Source organism: Henckelia pumila, unplaced genomic scaffold (genome assembly GCF_033568475.1).
Source record: "Henckelia pumila isolate YLH828 unplaced genomic scaffold, ASM3356847v2 CTG_461:::fragment_3, whole genome shotgun sequence".
NCBI lineage: Eukaryota > Viridiplantae > Streptophyta > Magnoliopsida > Lamiales > Gesneriaceae > Henckelia > Henckelia pumila.
The window spans coordinates 14,963,918-14,991,880 of record NW_027331831.1 but is presented as its reverse complement, the minus strand read 5'-3'; the positions used below and the strand labels follow the sequence as shown (position 1 = coordinate 14,991,880).

Genomic DNA, 27,963 nt, shown 5'->3' with positions numbered 1-27,963 from the left:
TCCAATTATTTAATTCAAATAAATGATTGGATAACATGCAATTCTAAATGGCAATATATTTAAACAGATAAAATCATATTTTATCTAATTTATCCATAAATCATATTTTATACATAAAACCTAATTTTATATATAAAATCATATTTTATTATCAATTGTACCAAAATAATTAATTTTCATGAAATTTAATTTATTGGACTAAATATATAAATTTTCCAAAAATTCAAATTTATCCAAAAATTAATTTTCTTAAAAATCCGGGTTCAGGGATACAGCTAGCCGTGGGATTAAATTTAGCGAATGAGAAGTTTTACTTCTCATTCGCTAAATTTAACTCATTAAATTTAATTATCTCAACGGGGATTAGAAATCTATTACTTGTGTAACCCTCAATGGTTGAGGGATACAGCTAGCCGTGGGCCCACAAATCCTTGTGACTCGGAACAACAATTTCCGACTTGCCCATCGAATTATGATAAGAGAGCCTAGCAACATCGCCCCATGATTCCCTAGGTATCACTGATAGTGCCTGCAAGAACCAGTGGGTTTTGGTTAGCGTACAGTACGGTCCCTTGCAACTGCAGCTTTCGGTGCTCGCCACTCTCATCCATCTACATGTTAAAGTTTTTGATAGCTCAATAGGCTCTATGCTCCAATTCTACTGGAAGATGGCATGGTTTTCCAAAAATCAGTCGATATGGGGACATTCCAATCGGCGTCTTGAACGCGGTTCTATAAGCCCACAAGGCATCATCCAAGCGCAAGCTCCAGTCCTTTCTTGTAGGATTCACGGTCTTTTCTAGGATGGACTTGATTTCTCTGTTTGAAACTTTAGCCTGACCATTGGATTGTGGATGGTATGCAGAGGAGATCCTGTGCGTCATATGCTACTTTTTTAGCAAACTGGCCATAGTTTGGTTGCAGAAGTGCGTTCCTCTATCACTGATGATGGCTCGTGGAATCCCAAACCTAGAAAAAAGATTGTGCTGGATAAACTCTACAACAACTTTAGAATCATCAGTACGGGTGGTCTTTTCTTCCACCCATTTTGAGACATAGTCAACAACAAGTAATATATATATATATATATATATATATATATATATATATCCATATGAACTTGGAAAAGGCCCCATGAAGTCGATGCCCCAAACATCAAAGATTTCACAAACTAGAATAGGTTGCTGGGGCATCTCCTGGCGCTGGGATATATTAACTGTCTTCTGGCATTGAGCGCACGACTTACAGAAAATGTAAGCGTCTCGAAATAAGGATGGCCAGAAAAATCCGCAGTTCAACACCTTTCTCGCTGTCCTTTTTTCTCCAAAATGGCCACCACACGCATAGGAATGACAAAACGTGAGAATAGAGATTACCTCACTCGCAGGTACACATCGTCGTATGACATGATCAGCGCAGTGCTTCCACAAGTATGGATCATCCCACACATAATACTTAGCATCGCTTCTCACTTTGTCCCTTTGCGCCTTTGAAAATTCAGAAGGAAACCCTTTAGTAACTAAAGAATTGACAATATTTGGGTACCAGGGTAATTCTGCGCTTGCTGAAAATAGTTGCTCATCAAGGAATTCTTCACGCAAGCTCAGCTCCTCATCTATATGAACTAGACAGCTCAGGTGGTCTGCGCCTCGATTCTCTGTTCCTCTCTTGTCCTTGATCTCCACATCGAATTCTCTCAAAAGCAGTATCCATCTTATTAGCCTTGGTTTTGCCTCCTTCTTCGCCATCAGAAAGCGAAGAGCTACATGGTCAGAATAAACAATAACTTTAGCACCAAGTAAATAAGAGCGAAATTTTTCTAATGTAAAAACAACAGCCAAGAGCTCCTTTTCAGTGGTGGAGTAGTTCCGTTGGGCATCATTCAGAATACGCAAAGCGTAGTAGATAGCATGCGATGTTTTCCCAAATTTTTGGCCCAAAACTGCGCCCACAGCATAGTCGCTGGCATCACACATGATCTCAAATGGTTTGCTCCAGCCCGGTGGTTGGATTATTGGTGCAGATGTCAATGAGTCTTTGAGTTTGTCAAAAGATGTTTTGAAAGGTTCATCAAACTCAAACGGGACATCTTTTTGCAACAGTTTGCAAATGGGAGATGCGATCTTGGCAAAGTCCTGAATATATCTCCTGTAGAAACCTGCATGGCCAAGAAAAAAATGCACTTTCTGCACACATGTGGGATAAGATAGAGATTGAATAATATCAATTTTTGCTTTGTCTACCTCTATTCCCTTAGATGAGAAGACATGTCCCAACACAACACCTTGTCTAACCATAAAATAACACTTTTTAGAATTTAGGACTAGGTTGGTTTCGACACATCTCTTTAGGACAAGAGCAAGGTTAGACAGACAGTTTTTGAATGAATCACCATAGACAGTGAAATCATCCATAAAAATTTCTAAGATATGCCCAATGAAATCTGAAAAGATACTAACCATACATTATTGGAAAGTGGCCGTTGCATTGCAAAGTCCAAAGGGCATCCGTCGATATGCAAAGGTGTCAAACGGGCAAGTAAACGTCGTCTTCTCTTGATCTTCTGGTGCAATAGCAATCTGAAAATAACCAAAATATCCATCAAGAAAACAGTAATAAGGATGACATGCTAGACGTTCAACCATTTGATCAATAAAAGGTAAAGGGAAGTGGTCCTTTCGAGTTCCAGTATTTAATTTTCTATAATCTATACAAACCCTCCACCCGTTTTGGATTCGGGTGGGAACCAATTCATCATCCTTATTCTTCACCACAGTTATCCCGGTTTTCTTTGGTACCACTTGGACTGGACTGACCCACTGACTGTCAGAAATCGGTTAGATGACTCCAACTTCAAGGAGTTTCAGAATTTCAGCCTTCACCACCTCCATCATAGGTGGATTTAACTTCCTTTGCGGCTGACGTGAGGAATTCGCTCCTTCCTTCATCAAAATCCTGTGCATGCATGTAGAAGGGCTAATTCCCTTTGTCTGCTATGGTCCACCTAATAGTAGTCTTGTGCTCCTGTAGTACTTTGACTAATTGTTCCTCTTGGCCGGCTTCCAAACTATTGGAGATTATTACTGGTAATGTTTCTCCTTCTCCAAGGAAAACATACTTGAGATGTTTTGAAAGCGTCTTCAGTTCAACCACTGGCGCCTACAAAACAGATGGAAAGCGCCGAGTATTAGAGATTGGTAAAGATAGATAAGAGACATTACCGGTCTGAGGTAACTCAGGAGCACTATTCAGAATTTTCTCAATCTCGATCACTTCTTCACTGAATCCAATTCCATCATCCTGCTGAATAGGTGCAACAATGGCCACCTCTAGCTCATTTTTTCCTGCATGCTCACAATAATCTTGGGCCAAGTAATCCACAATATCAACAAAATATACACAATCATCACTATCAGGAAATTTCATGGCATCATAAATATTAAATTTCACAACCTCTCCATCAAATTTCATAGTGAGTGTGTCACTGTGAACATCAATTTTAGTCATGGAAGTTTTCAAGAATGGTCTGCCTAATAGAATAGGACTATTGTGATCACCGTTTTCCATGTCGAGCACATAAAATTCTGCAGGAAATACCAAGTTATTTACTTGCACTAGCACATCTTCCACTATCCTCCTAGGGTATGCATTAAACCTATCAGCTAACTGAATAACAATTCCAGTTTTATTCAAGGGACCAAGTTTCAAGGATGCGTAGATAGAATATGGCATAACATTGATTGATGCTCCTAGATCCAACATGGCCTTTTCAAGTCTAACATTCCCTATAGTGCATGAGATAGAAAACATACCTAAATCCTTGCATTTTGCAAGTAATTTTCGTTGGATCACAACAGATACATTCTCACGTAGCTCTACCTTCTGGAAACCTTTCAGTGTCTATTTCCTCTTTGCTGTGCACAATTCCTTTAAAACCTTCGCGTATTGAGGTACCTGCTTAATAGCATTTAGCAACGGAATATTCACCTCACATCTACGAAAAGTCTCATAAAGTTCCTTTATCCCTTCATCTTTTCTAGACTCCTTAAGTGCCAAGGAAAAAGGGGCAACATGCTTATATTTAGAAAGGAGAGGAAACTTACCTCTTGGCGCTTCTTCCTTGGTGGCTTCGCCATCATTCACCTTTGGCTCTTCTTGCAGATTTTCCTTGGGCGAAGCCTCCACTTCTTTCTCCTTAATCTTCAACTCCTTCCCATTCCTTAGAGTAATAGCACTTGCGTTCTCTCTTGGGTTCGGAATTGTTTGGGATGGTAAAATGTTGGAATGGTGTGCTTCCAACTTGTTGATTGCGGTGGCGAGCTGTCCCATTTGAGTATTCAAGTTTTGGATACTTGCTCGTGTTTTCTGTTGGAAAGACAGAGTATTAGTTGCAAGATCCTTAACTATGTTTAAAAGAAACTCACCTGGTGATGGGATCTATGGACGCTGCTGTGGTAGAAGATATGGTGGCCTATACGCTTGATTGTGCGGTGGTGCTTGAGGCCCAGATTGATTTGCTTGAGGGTTCCCATATCTCAAATTTGGATGATCCTTCCAACCAGTATTGTATGTGTTGGAATAAGGATCATATTTCCGCTGTGGTGGTCCAGGGAATCCTCCAGTAGCATTTACCTATTCAAACGATTATTCTTGAAGTGTGGGACACATATCAGTGGAGTGTCCCATTGCAGTGCATATACCGCATGCCTTTGAGGTCTGACCATTCCCTACATCCATCTGACGCACAAGAGACATCAATTCAATTAATTGTTGCTCAAGGGAAGAGACATTTACCTACTGTTCTTCTTTGGTACATGATCATTCCTGATGGTGCCAAATTGTTGAGAATTGGCAGCCATGTTCTCGATTAAATTCCTCGCTTGTACCGGAGTTTTATCCACAAAAACTCCTCCACTGGATGCATCTAGAATACTTCTGTCATGGGGCAACAAACCTTCATAACAAAATTGAATCAATTGATTTTCATTTATCTAGTGTTGCGAACAGCTAGCACACAACTTTTTGAACCGCTTCCAGTATTCATGCAATGATTCCCCTGAGTATTGCTTGATTCCATAGATTTCTTTCCGGATGTTCGCGGCTCTAGAGGCTGGGAAATATTTTTCCAGAAAGATTTTTTTCATCTCCATCCAAGTCGTGATAGAACCAGAGGGTAAGTAATAGAGTCAATCCTTAGCAGCACTCTTCAAAGAGAACGGAAAGGCTCTTAGTTGAATCTGCTCCTCTGTCACTCCATGGGGTTTCATACTCGTGCAAACAACGTGAAATTTCATCAAGTGTTTATTCGGATCCTCACCTGCAAGACCATGAAAGGAAGGCAATAAGTGAATCAATCCAGATTTAAGCTCGAAAGTTGCATTATTTTCTAAAGTAGGAAAAGTAATGCATAAAGGTTGTTGATTGGGATCAGGAGTGCCCAATTGTCTAAGGCTCAGATTCGCATTAGCAGTCATCTCTTCTTCTAGAATTTCAGTACGAATCTCTTCCTCTTCTTGTTGCCTACGAAGTTCTCTCCTTCGCCTGTACAAAGTCCTTTCGATTTTCGGGTCGTAGAGAAAGTTTTCTTCAGCAAAATCACCTGAAAGCATGAACGAGAGAGAAAAACAAAAAAAAGAGAGAAGAGTGAGATTAAACAAAATAAAAGAAAAAGAAAAAGAACACAAAAAATTAACACCGTTCCCCGGCAACGGCGCCAAAATTTGGTAGCGGAAAGTCGCGTCACGCCCAAATTACCCAACTCAATCAGATAAACAAGAATATGTAGTAGTGTGAGTAGGGATCGTTCCCACGAGGAAAAAAAAATTTAATGTGTTCTAAATAAAATAAGGGGGATTTTTGAGTTTTGGAATTAACTACTAAAAATTTAAGCAATTAAAAATAAATATTATCACTATCATGCAAGATTAAGAATTAAACTGAAGAGATCAATAAGAAACAAGTCTTGGTATCGGTCGACTACACCCTTGATATTTATTCATTCAATCATCGATTACCTAAAAATAATTAATCCTATCAAATATTCATTATTGAAAATCAAATTCCTGTTTCACCTTAATTTTAGTTACTTAGAAACCAGCGTTCTAGATTAACTCTTACCAATAAATTAACCCAAATTCCAGCGATCTAGATTTAAATCTAAGGTAGCATTCATATGAGTGAAACTGATGAATCTAGATAATACATGCACCAGCAGATGTATTTAATCTAGTCAAAAGTTGTTCCTACGATTTAACAAATTCAACAGCAGAAAATATTAAACGCAGTCGCTTCGCAAATTAGTTGATTCAAACAATTACGGATTTGAATTCTAATTTAGCTGTAGTTTGCATAGCAAAATCCTAAGATGGCCAATCCAAAATTTTCACATACAAGCATGAAATAAAACAGATCAACTATTGATACTCAATAAGGATTAAAGCATGAAAATCGAATCTCATGAATAAACAAAATCAAGGGTTTGTCTTCCTCAACCAAGTATTAAGATTTAGCTACAACGATTCATGAAAAACTCAAGAGAAATTCAAAAGAAAAGAAGAAATCTTGAGAGAAAATTGTAATACAAAACCTAGCCGCCAAAGAGAGATGCAAAAGTCTGATAATAATCTCCCAAAAACGGAATAATAGCCTAATAAAAAACTAGAGTCCAAAATAAAAGAGTTTCTAAAAATAAGAACTCTTCCCGAACAGACTCGCTCGTTCGATCGGTTAAAGTCTGCCGATCGAGCGAGCGAAAATATGGCATCTTACTATTTTGTAAATTCCGCGCGCCGCTCGATCGGTAACATCTTGCGGATCGATCGGCCAAAAATAGCCAAGCCTACTGTCTTCACATTTACATGCTCCGCTCGATCGGTTAAATATCGCAGATCGATCGAGCGTTTTTCTTCAAAATAATTCCAATCTTTCCATTGCTCCAAAGCTCCATCCATGTATTCGCCAAAACATACAACCTAACCACAAAACCGAAAAACATATCATGCAAACACAGAATATGAAATACGAACAAAATACATAATTAAAACACATAAACGAATGCAAAACAACAACAAAATGACATTAACAAATGCAACAAAAACACAACTATCAGTGCGCCCTGTGCTGCTTTTTTTTTTCTTTCTCTCGGTTCTTGTTCACTTATCGGCGTTCTGATCTTGATGCTTTCTTTGTCATTTTTCATTTTATTTCACCTATTTTCATCAATTAAAAATGGTTTTTACCTAAATTTTTGCAAACGACACAAATAAAAACAAAAACGCATAATATCGTTCGAAAAACAACAAAAATTCAAGTTAAATTCTATAAATATAAGTGCAAAACTTTCACTTATTAATTAATATATATATATATATATATATATATATATATATATATATATATATATATATATATATACTCACTATCCTTACATATATTATCCGTACATAATACAAAAAAAAAGTTCAGACAATAATTATAACGTATAGGGTTTTTATAATTAATTTTAAAATAAAATTTTAAAATAATTTAATTTGTGGCGTTTTACGAAAATGCCGTAAAACACCATCACTGACGGAAGACGCTGCCGAATCCGCCAAGGCCAACAATTTAATTTGCACGGTCCCATATAGGGGTGCAAACGAACCGAATATGTTCGTGAGCTTTATGAGCCCGCTCGATAAATATTTGATTCGTATTCGAGCTTATCGAACTCGAGTCGAATTCGAACATGTTCGAACTTTTTTTCGAGCCGAGCTCGAGCCGAAATTACTCTGTTCGATAGTTCGCGAATAGTTCGTGAACCTTAATATTTAATTAATATAATATAATTATATAATAAATATATATACATTTCGAACTTTTTCGAACTTTTCGAGCTTTTCGAACCATAATATCCGAATAGTTCACGAATAGGTTCGAATATTTCGAACTGAACTCGAACTCGAACTTCATTTCGAGCCGAGCTCGAGCCAAAATATTTGAAATTATCGAACTTCGAATCGAGCTCGAACTCGAATATACTCTTATCGAGCCGAATTCGAGCCTTAAAATTTTGTCATAATTTGTCTCGATTCAGTTCGTTTGCACCCCTAACTCCCACGTGCTCAATTTTTTTAAAAATTAATTATATAATTAGTAAATAATTTTGTAATATCTAGTTTCAAAAAAATTTTGTAATATCTATTTGATATCAACATTTGTAATTTTTCTCTAAAAAACTGAATTTGTATTTTAATTTTCGACTTGATAATCTAATAAAATATTATTAGGTAACAAAAATAAAAAAAATCTAACATAATTATTTTTGAAAAAAATATAATTACAAAAAAATATTAATTTTTATATGTTGAATATATATATTTTAAATAAAATTCATGAATTATCAATTATATTCCAACAGGTTATTACACTCAACGGCGTGAATAAACTTATATAATGATGAAACGATCATTACTAAAATATTTTATAGTTAAAAAATCTTATTCAATTTCAATTAATTTAAATAGTCCTACTCGATTTTTTAATTAGATCGATTTGTGTTTATCCATATATATAACTGAGGGTCTCCACTAGCTCCACATACCCGACGAATTAAAAGTCTCCACTATCTCCACATACCCGACGAATTAAAATAAGTTGGTAACTCACTAACGAAATTTTTAACAAAAAAATCGAATTTGTATTATATAATTTAAATTTAAATTTTAGATATTTAAAATTATTAAAAAATTTACTTAAAAAACATTTTCAAAATAAAATACTTTTGTTCCAAATGCCACTTAACAAGATATATTTGTTGGATAATAATTGATAATGCATGCATTTGATTTAGAATACGTTCAAGTAATAATAATAATTTTTCCTTTTTGTGTCAATTTAGTTATATATATTTTTAAAAAATTATATTAGATTTTTTTTTATCTTCCTAAAATATTTTTTAGCTAATCATCGAGTCAAAAATTAAAATAACAAATTGTAAGTTTGTAGAGAAAAAAATTATAAAAGTTGATAACAAAAAATAATAAATAGTATAATATTATTTGTAAATTATATAATTAACAAAAACAAAAACAAAAAATCCTGGGCACATGGAGACCATGATACATGCATGGCACGGTTTGTCACGCCCCGTTTTCGGGGTCGGATGACATCGGCGTTGCTTACAAATAAAATTTGAAAACAACCAGCCTCTTAGTACATAATTTAACTAAAACAAGTCTATTTCATAAATAAACTTCAGAATAAATCGTTTGTACTACTCAAAATTCTAAAAAAAGAATAAAATTGTGGAAGCTTCTTGCAGCTTAAAAATTGAAATAATAATTATAAATGCTCAAAAACTATCTTCATCATCATCTCTAAAACATATCTTGTTTTCGGTTTCTTCGGCTTGATATATATATATTCATTTGAGAAAACTCATACTTGGATTTTGAGCATGTCATATTTCAAAACATATCATCTCATAGCATATCTCACATAGCATAGCATAAACATCATAAAAATATCGACATGACATAACATGATTTGGTCAGACATTGAAATTCATCTCCTTATTCGTGGCTAACTGATCAGTCCCCTATATGTAATCCCTCTAAGGGGTGAGGTCATGAAATAATTATTATTATCCACCGCATCAGGACCATAAAATAACATGGTTTGAAAATTTTCTTTCCACCTAATTCAAGTCATAACAATGTCAAAACATACTTTTAACAAGATTTCTTCCAGAATAAGAACTATGTAACAAAATTTCAACAATTAACATGAACGATCGAGATTTTGCAAACATACATAAGGTTTTAAAACAAAAGCCCACTTACTCGATTCACACGAAAAGAAGAGGATTCAATTGAATGTTCTTTGGCCGAAACCTTGTTTGAAATCGGGCAGCACTTCCATGCTCGATTCTTGGGCAGACCTTGGCTCTAAAAGTAGACGAAATTCCTATCACCCCAACCCTTATTTGCTCCAATTTCTAGAGGCCATAAAGTATTATGTTTGGTGTGCTCATGTCTTCACATTGGTGTGATATTTAAAAGGGGAAAAAGTAGATGGAAGGTTCCCACTTAATTGGCATTGATGGTCACATTCTATGGTCCTTAAAAAGAGTCATTAATCTTGGTTTATGGTCTTTTAATATCCTCATAATGGCTGATGATAATGATAAATATGGAGATTACAAATGGTTTACATTCCTATTTAAAATCAGCTTTAAATCGAATTGAATTGACTTGATTGGTGCCAATTGTCATCAAAGTCTCTTAATTTTAGGAAGAGTGGTGGTTACAACACTAAAGAATGGAAACAACGTGGCTAATTAATCATGATTGATTTCCTTTCCAAAATTCTGATTTTCTTGGGATGCAAGTTTCGAAAATAAGGCTGCAACAATTAAGTCTATATGGGCCGAATTTGTCCCAATTCTTGGGTTGCATTATTCCAATTTCTATGGGCTTTTCTTAAAAATCATGTTCTCACATGGTTCCCCATGTACAAATTATTTTGTTGGCAAGCAGTGATTTTCGTAAAACTCAATCACTTAAATTAAATTATTTTTAAAATTATATTTATTTTTAAATTGATTTTAACGAAAATCCCTAATATATATTATCCATACATATATCTATTTTATATGAGCGATTAAAATTTGAGTATTCTAGCTAGCTAGATAAAAATTTCATTGATAGCAGAATATATATCCTTAGCCCAAAACTACGTACAAAAATCTCTATTGGCCATTGCTACACATGTTTGTGTGCGGTATTTTCCAAAAGTTCTGAAATATTTTTAAAATTTATTTCATGAAGGGATAAAAAATTAAATACCAACTTTACTAAAAATGACTAAGGCCTAAGGAATTATGAATAAAATTTAGATACAATCGTGTAATTTAAGTGAAAGTTTATATTGATCATGAGTCATAAATCTGCTATTTTTTTTCCTAGTTTCTATTAAAAAACGAAAGGTCAAAGTGTTAATTACAATTAAAAATAGTGTAGGAGGTTCTCGCGAAATATATATTTTTAAAGGAAACACCGCCTGTTATGATGAGGGGTTGGCGGACCCCTACCTGTTTATTCGAATAAGTGATATTGTAAGCAGAGGTGGATCTAGGATTTCAGTCATGAGGACCGCCTACAAGCTAGATAAAAGATTAAAAGAGAAAGAACAAATTACAATACTAGTTATATTCAACTAATTAAGCATCAACTGTATGTTTCGAACAAAATATTTATAAATTATAACATCAATACAAAGATTTTTAGCAATTTTTCTATACATATAATCAATGCATTCAAAAGAAAATTAAAACATCCTCCATTTTTGTAACGCCCAGAAATTCGTCACGTAAATCCGCATGCATAACTAGGGGATTTTATAATTTTATAATAATGTGAAAATGTGTTAAATTGTTTTTATGAGTGATTATTTAAATTAAATGATTTATTTGCATGTTTTAAATATTATTTCGGCATTTAAATCTGTATGATGTGATTTATGAATTTATTTGAGAAAGTTTATTTTATGATCGCGTAGGCGGGACCGTGGACGGACGAGATGTTAGTTTTCACCCAAAATATTTTATGAGATTTTTAGGAGCCTTAAAATATTATTTTAAGGTAAGATTTTAAGAAAATTATGGTATTTATATATATGTATATTTATATGTCCGTTTTTACCCAAAATAAGTCATTTTAATGACTTTTATTAAGCTTTAAAAATCCAATTATTTATAATTTCGGGATTTACTTAGTTTTAGCAAATTAGAATGTATTTTTTTAAAAGTTTAAAATTTGAGTATTTAATTATCCTAATTATCTATTTATTTATTAAACCTAGATTATCTTAAAAATCTACCCTAATCCTCCTACCTCCATTCACGTTTTCTTGCTAGCCGCCTCCTCAATCTTCTCCCACTCCCTTCATTGTTCCTTCAACAGAAAACCCACCCCATAGCCCATCGTTAAAAGTTTTTGGAGTTTTTGGAAGATCCGTTCGTCCCGGCGAGCCCGATACGTGTCGTTTACGTCGTTTCGTCTAAATAATTCTCAAGGCACGTTTGATTCCATTCTTGAACACCATTTAGATCACATTACAATGTTTTTAAGTATGAATGATCTGGGTTTAGCATGTGTTTTCGGTTTTGTTTGTTATTCATCATGATTCTCACGTTTTCATTCACATGGCATGGTTGATGATGAGTTTCTGGTCTAGGCTGGGTTCGAGCTTGCTACCCACTGGTTTGGGGTCCTAACTAGGGTCCATAGGGTCGGTTTTGGCTCGGTGGTTCAGGGCAGGAACCATGCGGGAATGAGCCATGACAGCAGCTAGGCGTGCAGAATTTTCTGTCGGGTTTGGGGCCTTTGGCCGAGCCATGCAGGGCTTGGCTCGGGCCAGGCCTGTGTCGAGGGATGCATCTGGACCTTGGGGTGGTCCAGGTGTCGGAGCTCCGGCCGGTAGTGGCCGGAGCTGGTCAGAAAGTCCGTGGCTTGGGGACTACGCAGACTGCGCAGCAAGGGAGAAAGGAGAGGGGGTCGGCTGCACCATGCAAGGCTGGGGCTGGGCCAGGGCTGGTCTGTTGGAACCGGCAGGACCCTGGGGTGTTCCTGCCGGCGGAGCTCCGGCCAGGGTGGCCGGAGCTGGGCTGTAGCAAGGGGAAAAAGGGGTGCTGCCGTGAGGGTTAAGAAAAGAGGGGCTAGAAGCTTGTCTTGAGTTTAAGCGGGCCGGGCTCGGGTTTTTTGGTCCGGGTCGGGTCTAAAATTTAATGAGTCAAATTATTTTGGTCCGGGTCTAGATAATATTAATTGGACTCGGGTTTATTTTTATTGTTAATTACTTAAGAGTTTAAGTTATTAATTATTGGATTTGGGCTTGATTAATTAATTTAATTGGACTAGTTTAATGGGCTTAAATAATTAATGAAGTGAGCCCACTAATTTGTCATGGTCTGTGTGATCCATGAGAATTATTGGGCCAAGTTGTGTCGGGTTAGTAATTTAACGGGCAAATTTTTAGGTTAATGGACTAGTTAATAATTTATTTGATTAATTTTGAGTTAATTAATTTAAATGGAATTAATTAATGTTTTAGTGAGCCCATTAGTTTTACATGGGCCTGGGGGCCCATGAAACTTAATGGGCCAGGTCAGGTTGGGCTTTTGGGTTTTTGAGCCAGTCTAGGAATTTTTGAGTTTAAGTCTAGTGGTCAGCAGCTCGAACAAGTCCTTGGAAAATAAAAGGTTCGTAAATATATATTTAATTCATGCATGTATTTTATTAGTTATATAAGTAAGATTTTTAATAAAATAAATTAAATATATATTTACGGGCAAATTTTCATGAAGTAAAGGAATAATGAGAATTTTAAGTTCATGCATCATTAAGAATTTTTATGATAAGTTTAATTGCATATTAGGAAAAAAATAATATTTTTATGGAAGTTGAAGTGAAGGTGGAAAGTGATGTGGTTGAAGGCCGGGATACCTGGGCCCGGTGACCTTCCTAATAATGTTTATGTTATGATGAGCTTATGGATCTGGCTGAGAGGGCTGGTGAAGTGGCATAAGAGGTGGAGATCCCACCGCCACGTACGTTGGTTTATAGATTGATCAATCGCTCAGTATGATGCCACCGACATGGATACGACCTGTTGAGAACTAAGAGATTATGATAAGACATTTTATGAGATTTATTAAATGTGATGTTTATGTTTAGCATGATGATGAAGCATTATAATTATTTATTCATGTCTATATGCATATATTTTTAAGATCATGCACGTATATTTATATTCACGTATTTTATATGATGTGTGCTTGTGTGTGGTTTCATTTTGTTATATAAGGATAGAACGTGCTGAGCCTCTAGGCTCACTAAATTTAAATGGTGCAGGTGAGCAGAATATTAATGAAGTTAATGTGTTCCCGACTGGCGGCGAGGGCGTATGAGTATCCAGCGGCTAGAACCCGTGACCATTGCTCTAAGATGAATTTTATGTTGAGACTAGAACATTTATTTCCGCATATGTTTTATTATTATAGATTTTCCGTACATGCATGGATTTTAGATTTAAGTATTTATTTTCTAAGTTTTCATTAATCTTGGTGAAAGAAATATTATTTAGGAATTTTATTATGGCAATCTTATGAATGATTATTTAGTAATTAATTTTAAGTATTTAATTGCATGCGAGTACTTTTATTGTAATTATTGTGTATTTGTATTTTAAATTAAGTAAGGTATTTTTTTAAAGTACAATATATATATGTATGGGCATATATATATATATATTTATTATTTTATAGTTAGAGAGTTATTTAAAAAAAAAAAAAATTCACTAGAAGTTCTAGGATATTTCAATTTTGCTCTGACGTCTAGTTTTGTTAATATTCATGGTTGAGAATGACTTTTTTCTATAGTAGTTGTAGAAACTGAAAGAGCAACCACATCTCTATTGTTTCATATCCCCTAATACTTATTTTAAATATATTTTTATTTACTGTTAAAATATATATTTCTATCTTCAAATATATATATATATAAATATATATGTCATTTTATTTTATAGTCAATTCGTGCAACATATTTATACAGTTATACTTACTTTTTTTTTCACACATATTAATAATTTTGAAAATGTCGATTGAAAAATAATTTTTTAAGTTTACTTTTATTTAATGAGTACTTATATGGTGTAAAAAATTATTAAAATAATCAATATATTTAATGACAAGTCTAATTAAATATGAGCATATTTGTAATGAAGTAGAAAAAATATTACTTATTATCGTACAAATCTATATATTTTGGACCAAAAATAAAAATAAAAAATGATTTATATATGAGACAGAGAGAGTATAATTTTAGAGAATAAATTTTAAAAATCTCAATAAACATATAAATATTTTAAATATTTGGAGTTGTTTCTTCGATTAATATTTTATCTTCTTCTATTTTATTTGTTATTATAATTTTATTTAATTTTATATAGTTTTAGAGAATAATTTTAAAAATTTCAGTAAATAAATAATTTATCGTTAATCTTTACTATTTTATAAAGAATCTGGCCCATATAAAAACTGATTTCGTCCGCCTAAATGACACCATCATCAAATTACATGTGTAACCCATGAAATTATCATTTTCTTTTAATTGTTCATGAGCAAAATGGTCCAAAAAAAACCATGCACACAATGAGGTTTTTCTTTCCTTTAACTTCCCTTGAATCCTCTCTTCATGTTCCACGTGCAGTTTATAATTTCAAAACTAGAGAAAACGAAAGCTTCAAATTCAAAATCAGAGAAACCGACACCATTTTTCACTCTATTCTTTTTTTTTATCTCTTCGCATTTCGATTCTAGAATGAATACAGAAATTAGCACTCTTTCGTGTTTCGATTCTGGAATGAATAAAAGAAAATTAGCACTCTTTCGTGTAATCTATATATGTTTATTCATGTCAATAATGCTAGTATTATTTTACACACACATCGTGTGTGCAAATTTCGCTAGTTAAAATAAAACGAGAGAGAGAATAAGAGGGGAAATTAAAATAAAATTCTAAAGAGAGAAACGAACCTATGAATTAAAGAATCTTTTACCACCAAGCAACACACTCTTTACGCTACTTTCTAAAACAATTTATGTATATATTTAATTTAATTTTATAAAAATATTACTTACATACTACTATTTTTTTGGGGTGGAGGGAGGGCTATGGTGGGTCCGCCCCTGAATTTGTAAGTAATAATGATCGATATTGGTGCATGGCCTATGACACTGTTCTGTTCATGGTATTATTAATATATGTATAACTCATCTCATCTCATCCTACGTTTTTCTCATTATATTATTTATCTATATATTAACTATTTATTTACATCAATCAAATCATTAATTATTTATCTCACATCAATCAAATGATTGAATTCAAATTACTATATTACCTCTTATAAATAATATAATTTTTATTTTATTTATTGTTAAAAAGACAAAATAGTCATTTAACATTTTTATATAAAATTTAATCAATCAAATCAAATAAACCATAATCTATCAATCAAATCCAATACAATTTTAACTATCATTTCTTATTTATTTTTTATTACATTATACTACTTATTTATATATTACTTATATCATACCTCAAACCAAACGATGCCTATAACTCTTAAATAACAAATTATGAGCATTAATCCCAATCGACACAGGTAATTTATGCTGCACGTACATGAAATATCTTATTCTTTTGGATTAATGCAATATGAAACATGCATGCATCAATATCAGAAGAATTCTAAGGGATATATATGATCGTCGGTGCCATTCAAGCCATTAATAATTAATGACGGTCCAACCACGCCACACGTGACACGACCCCATGTTAGGTTTACACGAGTTCATTAATTTTTATTTTTTTTTAAAATAAAAGTTGCGTATTCAATTGCTAGACATTTAGTGGAAACACAACATATGAAAGTGACAGTCAACTAAATAAAGTTCTTATTCAATCAATTTTTGAAGAAAAAGATGGCAGCTTTTGTCTTAGGAATATTCCGTCATCGGCATCAAAATATCTAAACTTAATTGATATTCTAATTTCGACTATAAGAAATTGATATTGACATAATCACCTACTTTACTACTTTGTCACATTTCGGATAGGACACATCAATTTTCCGATCCACCTTAATAACAACATTTGTCGATTCTATCTCATTCGAAGACTATTCGAATAAATATCCAACGATTCAATTTTTACGAAAAATCGTCAAATTTAGCATAACTTTAATAATGATATATTGACATAGAAGCTTGGCACGTGGTTCCACATTTGGTCATACAACTCACACCTGGCGTTAAAGAAATGTTGTATTGACCTAAAGCTAAATATCTCGATTGAGAAAATTAGGAGAAACGATTCAAAATATATATTAAAACAAAAACCCTTTATCGTTATATAAACGAAAACGAAAAAAACAAAACAAAAGAAATAAATCACATATGACATGAGTAAATCCAAGTAACTTTACTTGTGCTTCGGTTAAAGGCTTTTTCTTGTTACATGATCAAAGTTGATCAGGACTGAACAACACAACACAACACAACACAACACAACACATTATTACTCATAGAGTGAGACCAACCCCAAATATGCATACATGTAATATATATATATATATATATATATATGCTAGCGTGTCTATGCACATTTGCGTTCATATACACACATACAAGATTTTGCGTGATTTTTTAAAAATAAAAATAAAAATTATGAATACATATGAGCATGTTGATTATTTTGATCTTTAGAGGTTAAAAAAAAAGGAATTCAAAAGAGGTACAGGTTATCATGAGAGATGATATCAGATAATGTAAACGAAAATTTGAGTTAATTAATATTAATATAGTGTAAATGATGGAGGGCAGACTCTCAAAAATTATATATTTGGACTTTAGAATAATCTATTCGTGCTTTTCATATTTTTTTTCATATTATACATGGATATCACAGAGGTAACAGACTCTCTCTCTCAAATATCATAGGAATTTTTCCAACAATGTTATCTAACGTGTAAGATGTAAATGTTATCAAGTTATTCTTGGATATATGAGAATCGCACAAAAAAAAAAAAAAAGCAAGTCAAAATGGTAAATACATTGCCTTTTTGGTTCACAAATTAATTAATTGCCTTAATTCCCAGATAAATTTTCCTATAAAAAAGAATATTACTAATGATTCTTGTAACTGATAATCAAATTATATTTTGAATGAAGAACAAAAGTACACAGAGTCCACCATATGGTCCACAAGCAATTAAACAAAGTTTCAAAGTAGAATTTGAGCTGAAAAGGAAAGAAATTTAAAATTTAAATTTAAATTTTTTTAAAAAAAGAATGCAGAATCCTAAAGCTGATTCCGCATTGGTTGCACAGAGAGAATGAAGGGTCATTCTGTTAAAGCTAATTGATCCTTATCTTCTCCAAATTTGAAACCTTAAGAATCTTATCCACTATTATAAATGTTATGTTGTAGAGCATAAAATTCACACCCCCAAATTCTTGTTGTGATACTTTTCTTTTACGCGTAGTTTAATAATATAATAATAATAGTAATAATATACGAATGGAGGCATCATTTCTTGCAGTGTCAACAATTTGGTTGTTGATGATCATTGCTGCTACCACTGCCACTTATGATGCAGAAATCAACAACAGAAGGAACCTTCTTGCAAATGGGCTTGGATCAAAGCCTCCAATGGGGTAAACTGCTGTCTTTTTGGCAGACTTTTTTTCTTGATTCTTGCTTTTTCTTGGTGGGAAGCTCTAAAAATTAGAGCTTTTCTTTTTTTTTTTTTTTTCTTTTTATTGATGAATCACTATGTTTTTTTATATAGTACTGGTGAATGAAGGTATGATTTGTGTGGAGAATTTTGTGTATAATTAGTTCTCTTTGCTACTTCTTTTTGAGTTTTCTTTTTCTATATACGGAGTGAAACGCTATGCCAAGTGTTAAATGTTGATGCTTTGCTTTATTATTATGTGACTTTTAGTTTGCCATATTTTTTGGGAACAACAAAAACAGTAGTAGTTTTTAGTGATTGAATGATTTGTAATGATTAATGTAATTCTACTAATTTTTTTGCCAGGTGGAATAGTTGGAATCATTTCAGCTGCATGATTGATGAAAAGATGATTAGAGAAACTGGTTATGAACTATTTCTTAATTAGTCCCATTACAATTTCAGTTTCTCTCTGTTTTGTTCAAAAATATTTAAATTTGAGCTCTTTCTTTTCCAGCTGATGCTCTAGTCTCGACTGGTCTTGCAAAGCTGGGATACGAATATGTCAATATTGGTACATTTCAATTCTCTAATAAAGTTTCTTGATTTCTTTTTTTAATGAACCATACAATATAAATGTTGCAATTGGTTTATCTAACTCAAGAAACTTGGTGACTTCTGTTAGATGACTGCTGGGCCGAAATTTCCCGCGACGAAAAGGTTCACATTTCACAGCATTTCATGCTAAGATTGGTTCTATATCATGCATTTTTATTAATTTTCTTGGAAATCATATTTCAGGGTTATCTGGTGCCTAAGAAATCCACATTTCCTTCTGGGATGAAGGCTTTGGCTGACTATGTTCATAGAAAGGGACTTAAGTTGGGAATATACTCGGATGCTGGGTAACTTTGGCTGCTTACATACATGCATTGTTTTGATGCACTGAATTATAAATAATGTTGTGATTGTGGTGTACACTGGTTTGCAGCTATTTCACTTGCAGCAAACAAATGCCCGGTTCACTCGGCCACGAGGAGCAAGATGCCAAAACTTTTGCTTCATGGGTAATGCTACTTTTCTCAGTTGGGAATCACTTGTTAGAATTGCATTGACAAACTCCCACCAAGCATGCTCCTAGGCTCGAGCTTAGCAAGAAACGAAGCCTGCGCCTTAGCCGTGAATCCCAATTTATAGGCTAGACGTCTCTTTAATTGTGTCTATAATGTGGAGATGATAAATATAAGATGAGATTTATATTTAGTCTATCTTGCTTCTAAATTTTAATTGCTGCGATTCATATGGTAATATTTGACTGAGATTTCTCCATTCAGATTCAAAAAGTAATCGAAAATACGATGAATCTTGAGTAGCCTTGTTGATTAATCATCTCTGGTTCTTGTTTTTCACTACATAAAAGTCTTGGTTTATTATATTCTGCAGGGCATTGATTATTTGAAGTATGACAATTGCAACAATGGTGGATCAAAGCCATTAGTTCGGTAATAAGAGTTAATATTTCAATTCGACGTCGTCTTTCACATTCTTTTGCATCTTCCCAATTCAGGACTTTGTTTCTTTTCTACTCTTATACAGATATCCAGTGATGACCCAAGCTCTGATGAATGCAGGACGCCCTATCTTCTTTTCCCTCTGCGAATGGTGACATAAAAACATTACTTATATCACACAAGTTGTCATTTTTGTCGATTTTTGACGAATTTAGTACTTAAATTGACCAGGGGAGATATGCACCCGGCCACATGGGGTTACAAGATAGGAAACAGCTGGAGAACTACAAATGATATATCTGATAACTGGGATAGGTACATCTTTTGTCTAGTTTTCAAGTGTTCAAGATTGTGTTTGTATCTAAAAATCCTGACTTCGAATCTTTTCGATTATCATACAGCATGGTTTCGAGAGCAGATCAGAATGAGGTTTATGCAGAGTATGCTAGGCCTGGTGGCTGGAATGGTTAGTATAATACTTACATGGGTGAAACTAAATTAAAGCTCACAACTTTGTTTCCGAATTTAGGCCCTGACCCGTGTTGTGGATCATCGTTTGTGTCAAATGCGTGCAGATCCTGACATGCTTGAGATTGGGAATGGAGGAATGACCAAAGATGAATACATAGTTCATTTCAGTTTGTGGGCAATCTCCAAGGTCTCCCCTCCCATTACTTGCAAAGTATAATATATACTGATGTTTAATAGAAATGCTTCAGAAAAGTGAAGGGCCATTTTGTTTCTCTTTTTTCTTGATTTGTTATTGTTTTCAGGCACCTCTTCTTATCGGTTGTGATGTGAGAAATACAACCAAAGACATAATGGACATTATAGCCAATAAAGAGGCCATTGCCATTAACCAAGGTGTGTATATAACCAAATCATCGAAACTTGCGAAAAATACGCAAATCATCAGAGAACGAGGGGATTTCAGCAGCATACTTAGACTTTTATTATCTTCTTCCGAATGTCACATGGATGATAGATGCATTTTATTCATACTATATCAAATATTTACGTTTTTTGAACATAACATAAAGTTCTTGTAACAGATAAACTAGGAATTCAAGCTAAGAAGGTTCGAATGGAAGGAGATTGGGAGGTACTACTACTCAATCCTCCTTCCTCTGTTCACCTATATCAGACAGTCACTTGCGATTTCATGCGATGTGTGTGTACATGTATGTATAGGTTTGGGCTGGACCGCTTTCGAAGTACAGAGTGGCAGTGGTGATATTGAACCGAGGGGCGTGGCGAACGGCCATAACCGCGCACTGGGATGACGTTGGGATTCCTGTTGGTAGCACTGTGGTTGCAAGAGATGTGTGGGAGCACAAGACCTTAAAGACAAGATTTGTAGGGAATTTAACAGCAACAATTGATCCACATGCATGCAAACTGTATGTATTGAAGCCAGTTTCTTGAATGAAATCATTGTAATATTTGAGGGTGAGAAATTGAATATAGTAATCACCCTTGCAATCCAATAATTGTGTTGGTTCCATTAATTTCTAAATAAAATGAAATATATAACCAACTCTGATATCTTGGTGTATTTTTTTTAGCTAGTTTTAAATATACATAAAAACTTATGTGAAACTGTATCACAGATCAATTTTATGAAATAAATATTCGATCCAATCTAATCATAAAAATATTACTTTTATGTCAAAACATGTTACGAATCCAATCGATTCCTTGCAACAATGATATGGATTCCTTGAATCTTTATTATTTAGTGCTTTAATGGCATAAGTTAGTTTTTTAATTTCTTAGAAGTACGTTTTCATTTAATATTAATGCATATAATATATTAAATCTTTCTTGATATTAAAACATACTCACATATTCAAATAATTTCCGAAATTAGACATCATTAATTAGAATAATTTAGCTAGACAATTTATAATGCCGTGGAGAAGTTTTTAGACCCACAGAAGTTGATGATGCTCAACTGTCTCGTAACTTTATAAGTTATCTATAAACTATTTTTTTTTTTAGAAGTTATCTATAAACTTAAAAAGTTAAAATTATTATAATTTTTATATAATCAAATTCCTTAGTAAACGTTTGTCAAAGTATAAAATCAAAAGAATGTATAAAAAATAATAATTAAAATTTAAAATCGATTTAGATCAAAATAATAATAATAATAAAATTATTCGAGAAAAGCATACACTTCCAATATAATATTAGGATAAACTTTGATATACTTCTCCCCTACCCCTCGTACGTTTCTTTCTTTTAACATAAAAAGGAAAAAATAAAATGTCTTGAAATTCAGTACAATATTTTAATAGAAAGAATTGACACTAGGCCTATGGATCAATTTTTTTGTAACATAATTACAAAAATTACTCAAGATAGAAAATTAAAATAAAATAAAAATTAATTAATTAAATTCATATTTTTCATATTTTAGATAAAAGCAATGAAATTCACAGTATATGCATGTTTACCTTAAAATTTAAAGAAACATTTGAGGATATAGTATGAATTTTGTAAAAGAAAAGAAATTAAAATGGAATATGTTTGATGAAAAAATAATATTATCCATTTCAAAAATATATAATTAGGTAGAACAAAAACTCTTATGACACATTCTCACGAGTCAATTTTGTGAGAATGATCTTTTATTTGACCCGACTCATGAAAAATATTAATACTAATTGTAAATATGATCGAGTCGACATGTTTCACAACCGTCTCATAGGAGACATAATAATAGGTATGTAATCGAATCGAGCTAAACTCTTCAATGTTTGACTTGTTTATAACCGAGTCAAGCTATAGTTTTATTTAACGAATATATTCATGGTTCACAAGCTTTTATCGAGCCTAAACGAGCTTAATAAATATAAATTATAAATTAAATATTTATTAAATTCATTAAAAACTTAATTTTTATATTTAGAGAAAAATATATTATTATTATTATACTAGATAAATTGGAAAAATTATTTTTTTTAGTCATGTATGTTTGTCACTTTACGATTTTGATCATCTATATTTTCAGATTTCAGTTTTAGTCCGCTATCTTTATTTTTTGGCAATTTTAGTCCTTTTTCTGATGTGGCGCTGATGTGGCACCAATACAGTGCTGATGTGGAGGTGACGTGTATAGTGTCACGTAATCATTTTTGAATAAAAAGGACTGAAATTGCCAAAAATCGAAACATGCAGGACTAAAACTTAAATATGAAAATATAGAGGACCGAAATCGTAAAATAACAAACATAAAAGACCAAAATTGCAGTTTTCTCAGATAAATTTAATCGATTCTTACACATTTGTCATAGTAAAAGTGTAAAATACATAAATCAAAATTTAGAACTATTATTTTTTCATCTTAAAGCTGACTCCCGAGTCTATTAGCGATTCTGTTCACGAGCTAACAAACCGAATATTGTAAAGTTTTAGCTTGGTTCGTTTATCTTATTGAGCCGAACGAATTCAAACGAGCTTTTATCATATCAAGGTTCGAATTGCTCCCGAGTAGCTTGGTTCATTTGCATCCTTACAACTACTCAGTATGTAGATAATTACATAGATATAGATTACGTTCACATAAACCAATGGCAATACAAATTTTTTGGGTCGCCTCTTATTTCTCATGAAGAGAATGAATTAACTTTGAAATGCCACTTATAAAAGAACAGGTCCAAAAATATTGTCCAACGTAAATGTAAATAAGTTAATCTTTGAAAGATTTTTTGTAATTTGAAAAACCCAAATTCTTGTAGTAGTTTTTTTTGTTTTTGTGCATAAAATAATATAACAATATATAAATGGAGGCATCATTGTTTTCATTGTTGATGATTTGGTTGTTATTAGCAATTAGTGGTACTAATGCCAAAAATGATTCTGAAATCAAGAACAGAAGGGATCTTCTTGCAAATGGCCTTGGCTTTAAGTCCTCCAATGGGGTAAATTGTTGTTTTTATACAAATCTTTGGCAGATTTCATTGGGTTTTTCTTAATTCTTAGTTTTTTTGGTGTGAAGCTAAAAAAATTGTCTTCCCTTGTTTTTTTTTTTTAAAAAATAATTTCTTTTGGAGTATCTTTTCTTGGATTTTGTTATTGATCAATCACTAAGGTTTTTTCCCCGGTTTGTGTGGACACCGGAATTAAACATTGTATGGAGAATTCATTGAACAATTCTTTTTTTTATTATTTCTTTATGTAACTTCTAATTTGTCCTTTGTTTTTTTTTTTTAAAGAAAAATAGTTTTAGTGATTTGTCTTAAGTTTAATGATACAAACACATTATGATTAATATACTTGTAGTAATTTTTTCCAGATGGAATAGTTGGAAACATTTCAAGTGCAACATTGATGAAAAACTTATCAGAGAAACCGGTTATAAACTATTTCTTAGTTCACAAAATAATTTGTCTCTCTGTTTTATATGGAAATATTTAAATTTGATCTTTTTTTTTATTTGCCAGCTGATGCTCTAGTCTCAAGTGGTCTTGCAAAGCTGGGATACCAATATTTCATTATTGGTACTACTAAATCCTCTACAAATCTTCTTTATAAAATTATTTTTTTTAGTTCAATACATTTGTCTATTTGTGATTTTGATAATCTATGATGTCAAATTTCAGTTTTAGTCTGCTACTTCTTTTTTTTTTTAGTCATTTTTTTTGACTTAACAGCAAATGGAACAATTCCTTCTTTCCGACCAACCGTAATAGAAAACAAGCCTACAAAGAGTTCGCGATCCGCATGTCTAAAGCTCATGCATGCAATATAGCAAGAAACGGGGTGCGAAATGACGTCGGGGTGAAAAAACGCCCCCGCCCAATAATTGTCTAAAATAAAAAACTATAGGACTAAAACTGATATTGATAACATAGAGGACTAAAATCGTAGAACAACAAAATTACAATACCAAAAAAATATGGTTTTCCTTTTTTTCTTGATTAATAAATTGATATAACTCAAAAAAACTTGGTGATTCTTTTGTTAGATGATTGCTGGGGCGAAATTTCTTGCGATGCGGAGGTTCACATTTCACAGTATCTCAAGAAAACTATGGATTCTATTTTCTTATGCATTTCTTGCTTGCTTTCTTTATTAATGTTCTTGAAAATCAAATATCAGGATTATCTGGTGCCTCATCCATTCAAATTTCCTTCTGGAATGAAGGCTTTGGCTGACTATGTTCATGGAAAGGGGCTTAAGTTGGGAATATATGCAAATGCTGGGTAATTATATACATATATACATACATACATGAAAGTGGAAACATAAAAATTCCGTCCTCTAAATTGGCATGTTTTGGTACTGCAACTCTTCAAAGTGTAGTCTTATCCAACAAGCTGGTTTTTTTCTCACTTTTATTTTTTTCCCCTGAAATCGTGACGTTCAGCATTTTCATATGTCACATCATTGATGACCGATGCCACTGAGCGTATAGGTAAAAAAAATGACTAGAAGTGGGGAAAGAAAAAACACCAATTCATTAAACTAAGACGAACTTTTACGGACAAACAAGATCAAAAATCAAAACATGTCTACTTAGGAAGGATTTTGCAGTTTTTCCTACATGCATGCATTATTCTAGTGTGCTGAATTATAAACAGTGCTGACATTTGTTTGCAGGTATTTCTCCTGCAGTACAGAAATGCCTGGTTCACTTTTCTACGAAGAACAAGATGCCAAAACTTTTGCTTCATGGGTAATGCTAGCTTTTTGGTTGGGAATCACTTGTTAGAATTGCATTGATAAAAACCAACAAGGCGTGCTCCTACGCTCGCGCTCAGCAAGACTAGGGCTCTTCAATGACATGTGATCTTTAATGTAGAGATAATGTATCCCAGGTACAACAAGATAGTAGTCATTCGTTTTCACCAACAAACTAACCAATATTTTGTTTACTGTTTCAATAATTTTGCAAGGTTTTTATGTGGTTGTATGAATGAATTTGCTTCAAATATTTAGCCTTGCTTCTGATTATTATGATTCATGTGGTAATACTTGACTGAGATTTCTCTGCTTGGATCAGAAAATAATCGAAAAATATGCACGAATCTTGAGTACCCTTGAAGTTTTTATCTCTGGTTCTTGTGTTTCACCATAGAAAAGTCTTGGTTTAATATCCTGCAGGGCATTGATTACTTGAAGTATGACAAATGTGACAATGATCTTACACAGCAAACAGTTCGGTAATAAGAGTTAATTATGTCAACTCAATGTCGTTTTTTCGCCTTCTTTTGCGTCCTCTCTGCTCAGTTCTCTGTTTCTTTCGACCTTGTGCAGATATTCGAAAATGAGCGAAGCTCTGATGAAGCCGGAACGCCCTATCTTCTTTTCCCTTTCCGGATGGTGATATCTTTTGCCACAAAATGGCTTTTTACCACACAAGCTCTACTTTTCGTGACAATTTTGGTACTTAAATCAACCAGGGAAGATATGTACCCAGCCACATGGGATCATAAAGTAGGAAACAGCTGGAGAACTACAACTGATTTATGTGATAACCGGGAAAGGTATCAAAAAAAACTCCTTGTGCAGTTTTTTTACAGTTCAAGATCGTCTTGGTATCTAAAAACCGCTACTTCGAATCTTGTTGAATATTGTACAGCATGCTTGCTGTAGCAGATCAGAATGACGCTTATGCTGAGTTTGCTAGGCCTGGTGGCTGGAATGGTTAGTGTAGTGTATATATGGGATGAAATTGAAGATTACAATGTTTTTCACAATTTAGGCCTCGACCCGTGTCGTGGATCGGATATCAGAAAAGTTCCAAGATTTGTGTCTAAAATGCATGCAGATCCTGACGTGCTTCAGGTTGGAAATGGAGGAATGACCAAAAAAGAATACGTAGTTCATTTCAGTTTGTGGGCAATCTCCAAGGTCTTCCCCAACTTGCAAATAATATAATATACACTGATACTTATAAATAATGCTTTAAATACAGAGTAAAGGGCCTATTTTTCTTCTTGATTTGCTATTATTCTCAGGCACCTCTTCTTCTTGGTTGTGATGTGAGAAATATGACTAAAGATACAATGGACATAATAGCCAATAAAGAGGTCATCGCCATTAACAAAGGTGTGTGTGTGTGTAACCAAATTAATTCTCACTCATTGGAAAGCAAGTGGATTTGCCTAACTTGTCATTTGACAGACACACTAGGCGTTCAAGGTACAAAGGTTCGAGTTCCGGAACGCGATCAGGAGGTGATAATCCCTGCTGCTCATCTATATCATAGACAATCACTTGCGGTTTCACACAATGTGTATATATGAACGAATGTATAGATTTGGGCCGTACCACTTTTGAAGTACAGAGTGGCGGTGGTGTTGTTGAATCGGGGGCGTCGGCTAACGACGATAACCGCCCATTGGGATGATCTCGGGATTCCTGCCGGCGAAGCTGTGTTTGCAAGAGATGTGTGGCGGCACAAGAACTTGAATGGAACGTTTGTGGGGCGATTTTCAGCAACAGTAGATGAACATTCATGCAAAATGTTTGCATTGACTCCTCTTAAAATAAACGATAACCGATAAATAAAAAAAAACTATATATTAGTTCTGTTACCTGTGCAGGGCATTCTTGGACACCAGCTGAATTGGTATAAAATTTGGTGCTATGTTTTAGTACTCCCTATAATAAAAATACGAACAACTAGGTTTTGTTATATATATATATAGGAACTAGTAAGGCACACCGTCGGGTTTTAGGCCATATCACATATTAAAATATACATAAACAAAATTAAACAAAACAACAAGTTTTTCCCTCGATTTATGAACATTGGGCGTCGTTTTCTTTATTTTCCATCGATTTATGAACATTGGGCGTCATTTTCTTTATTTTTTCCCTTTATTTTTGCATAATAAATTTTAATTTGTGGAACATATGGATAATTCTTTTCAAATGAGTCATATATGAGAGTATCGGTGCTAAACAAGTGATTTTAGTAACTTTCGATGAAAAAAAGACAACCACCAAAAAAGTTACTGTACTAACACTAAACTTTAAAAAGTTATAGGACTAAAACAAAAAACAAACCAACTTCCAAAACTAAAATTGCAATTTTCTCATTCTATTAATTTCTAAACAAAAATAGAATGCGTGGACAACTTTGTGTTGGTATACTTCTTTTTTTTTTCATCCTTGTAACAGCGGTATGAAATTTTAAATTTATATTATATTATAT

General features: G+C 33.4%; 1 protein-coding gene and 1 pseudogene across 1 annotated transcript; both read left to right on the top strand.

Annotated features, from left to right (window-relative positions):
- Positions 1-17,871: 17,871 nt before the first annotated feature.
- On the top strand, positions 17,872-21,338 carry LOC140872352 (alpha-galactosidase 1-like). The gene is made up of 14 exons (XM_073275172.1): positions 17,872-18,262; positions 18,649-18,707; positions 18,800-18,856; positions 18,968-19,002; positions 19,084-19,187; positions 19,274-19,349; positions 19,726-19,784; positions 19,879-19,944; positions 20,025-20,108; positions 20,195-20,259; positions 20,369-20,451; positions 20,567-20,657; positions 20,846-20,895; positions 20,985-21,338. The coding sequence occupies exons 1-14, from the start codon at positions 18,126-18,128 to the stop codon at positions 21,216-21,218; spliced, it is 1,200 nt and encodes a 399-aa protein (XP_073131273.1). The 5' UTR covers positions 17,872-18,125; the 3' UTR covers positions 21,219-21,338.
- Positions 21,339-23,581: 2,243 nt separating this feature from the next.
- On the top strand, positions 23,582-27,310 carry LOC140872048 (alpha-galactosidase 1-like; annotated as a pseudogene).
- Positions 27,311-27,963: the final 653 nt, after the last annotated feature.

Coding starts and splice junctions, on each gene's coding strand:
- LOC140872352 (XM_073275172.1), top strand. CDS start 18,126: ATGGAGGCATCATTTCTTGCAGTGTCAACAATTTGGTTGTTGATGATC. Junction 19,785..19,878: donor GGATCAAAGCCATTAGTTCG/GTAATAAGAGTT, acceptor ACTCTTATACAG/ATATCCAGTGATGACCCAAG. Junction 20,260..20,368: donor TAGGCCTGGTGGCTGGAATG/GTTAGTATAATA, acceptor AAATGCGTGCAG/ATCCTGACATGCTTGAGATT.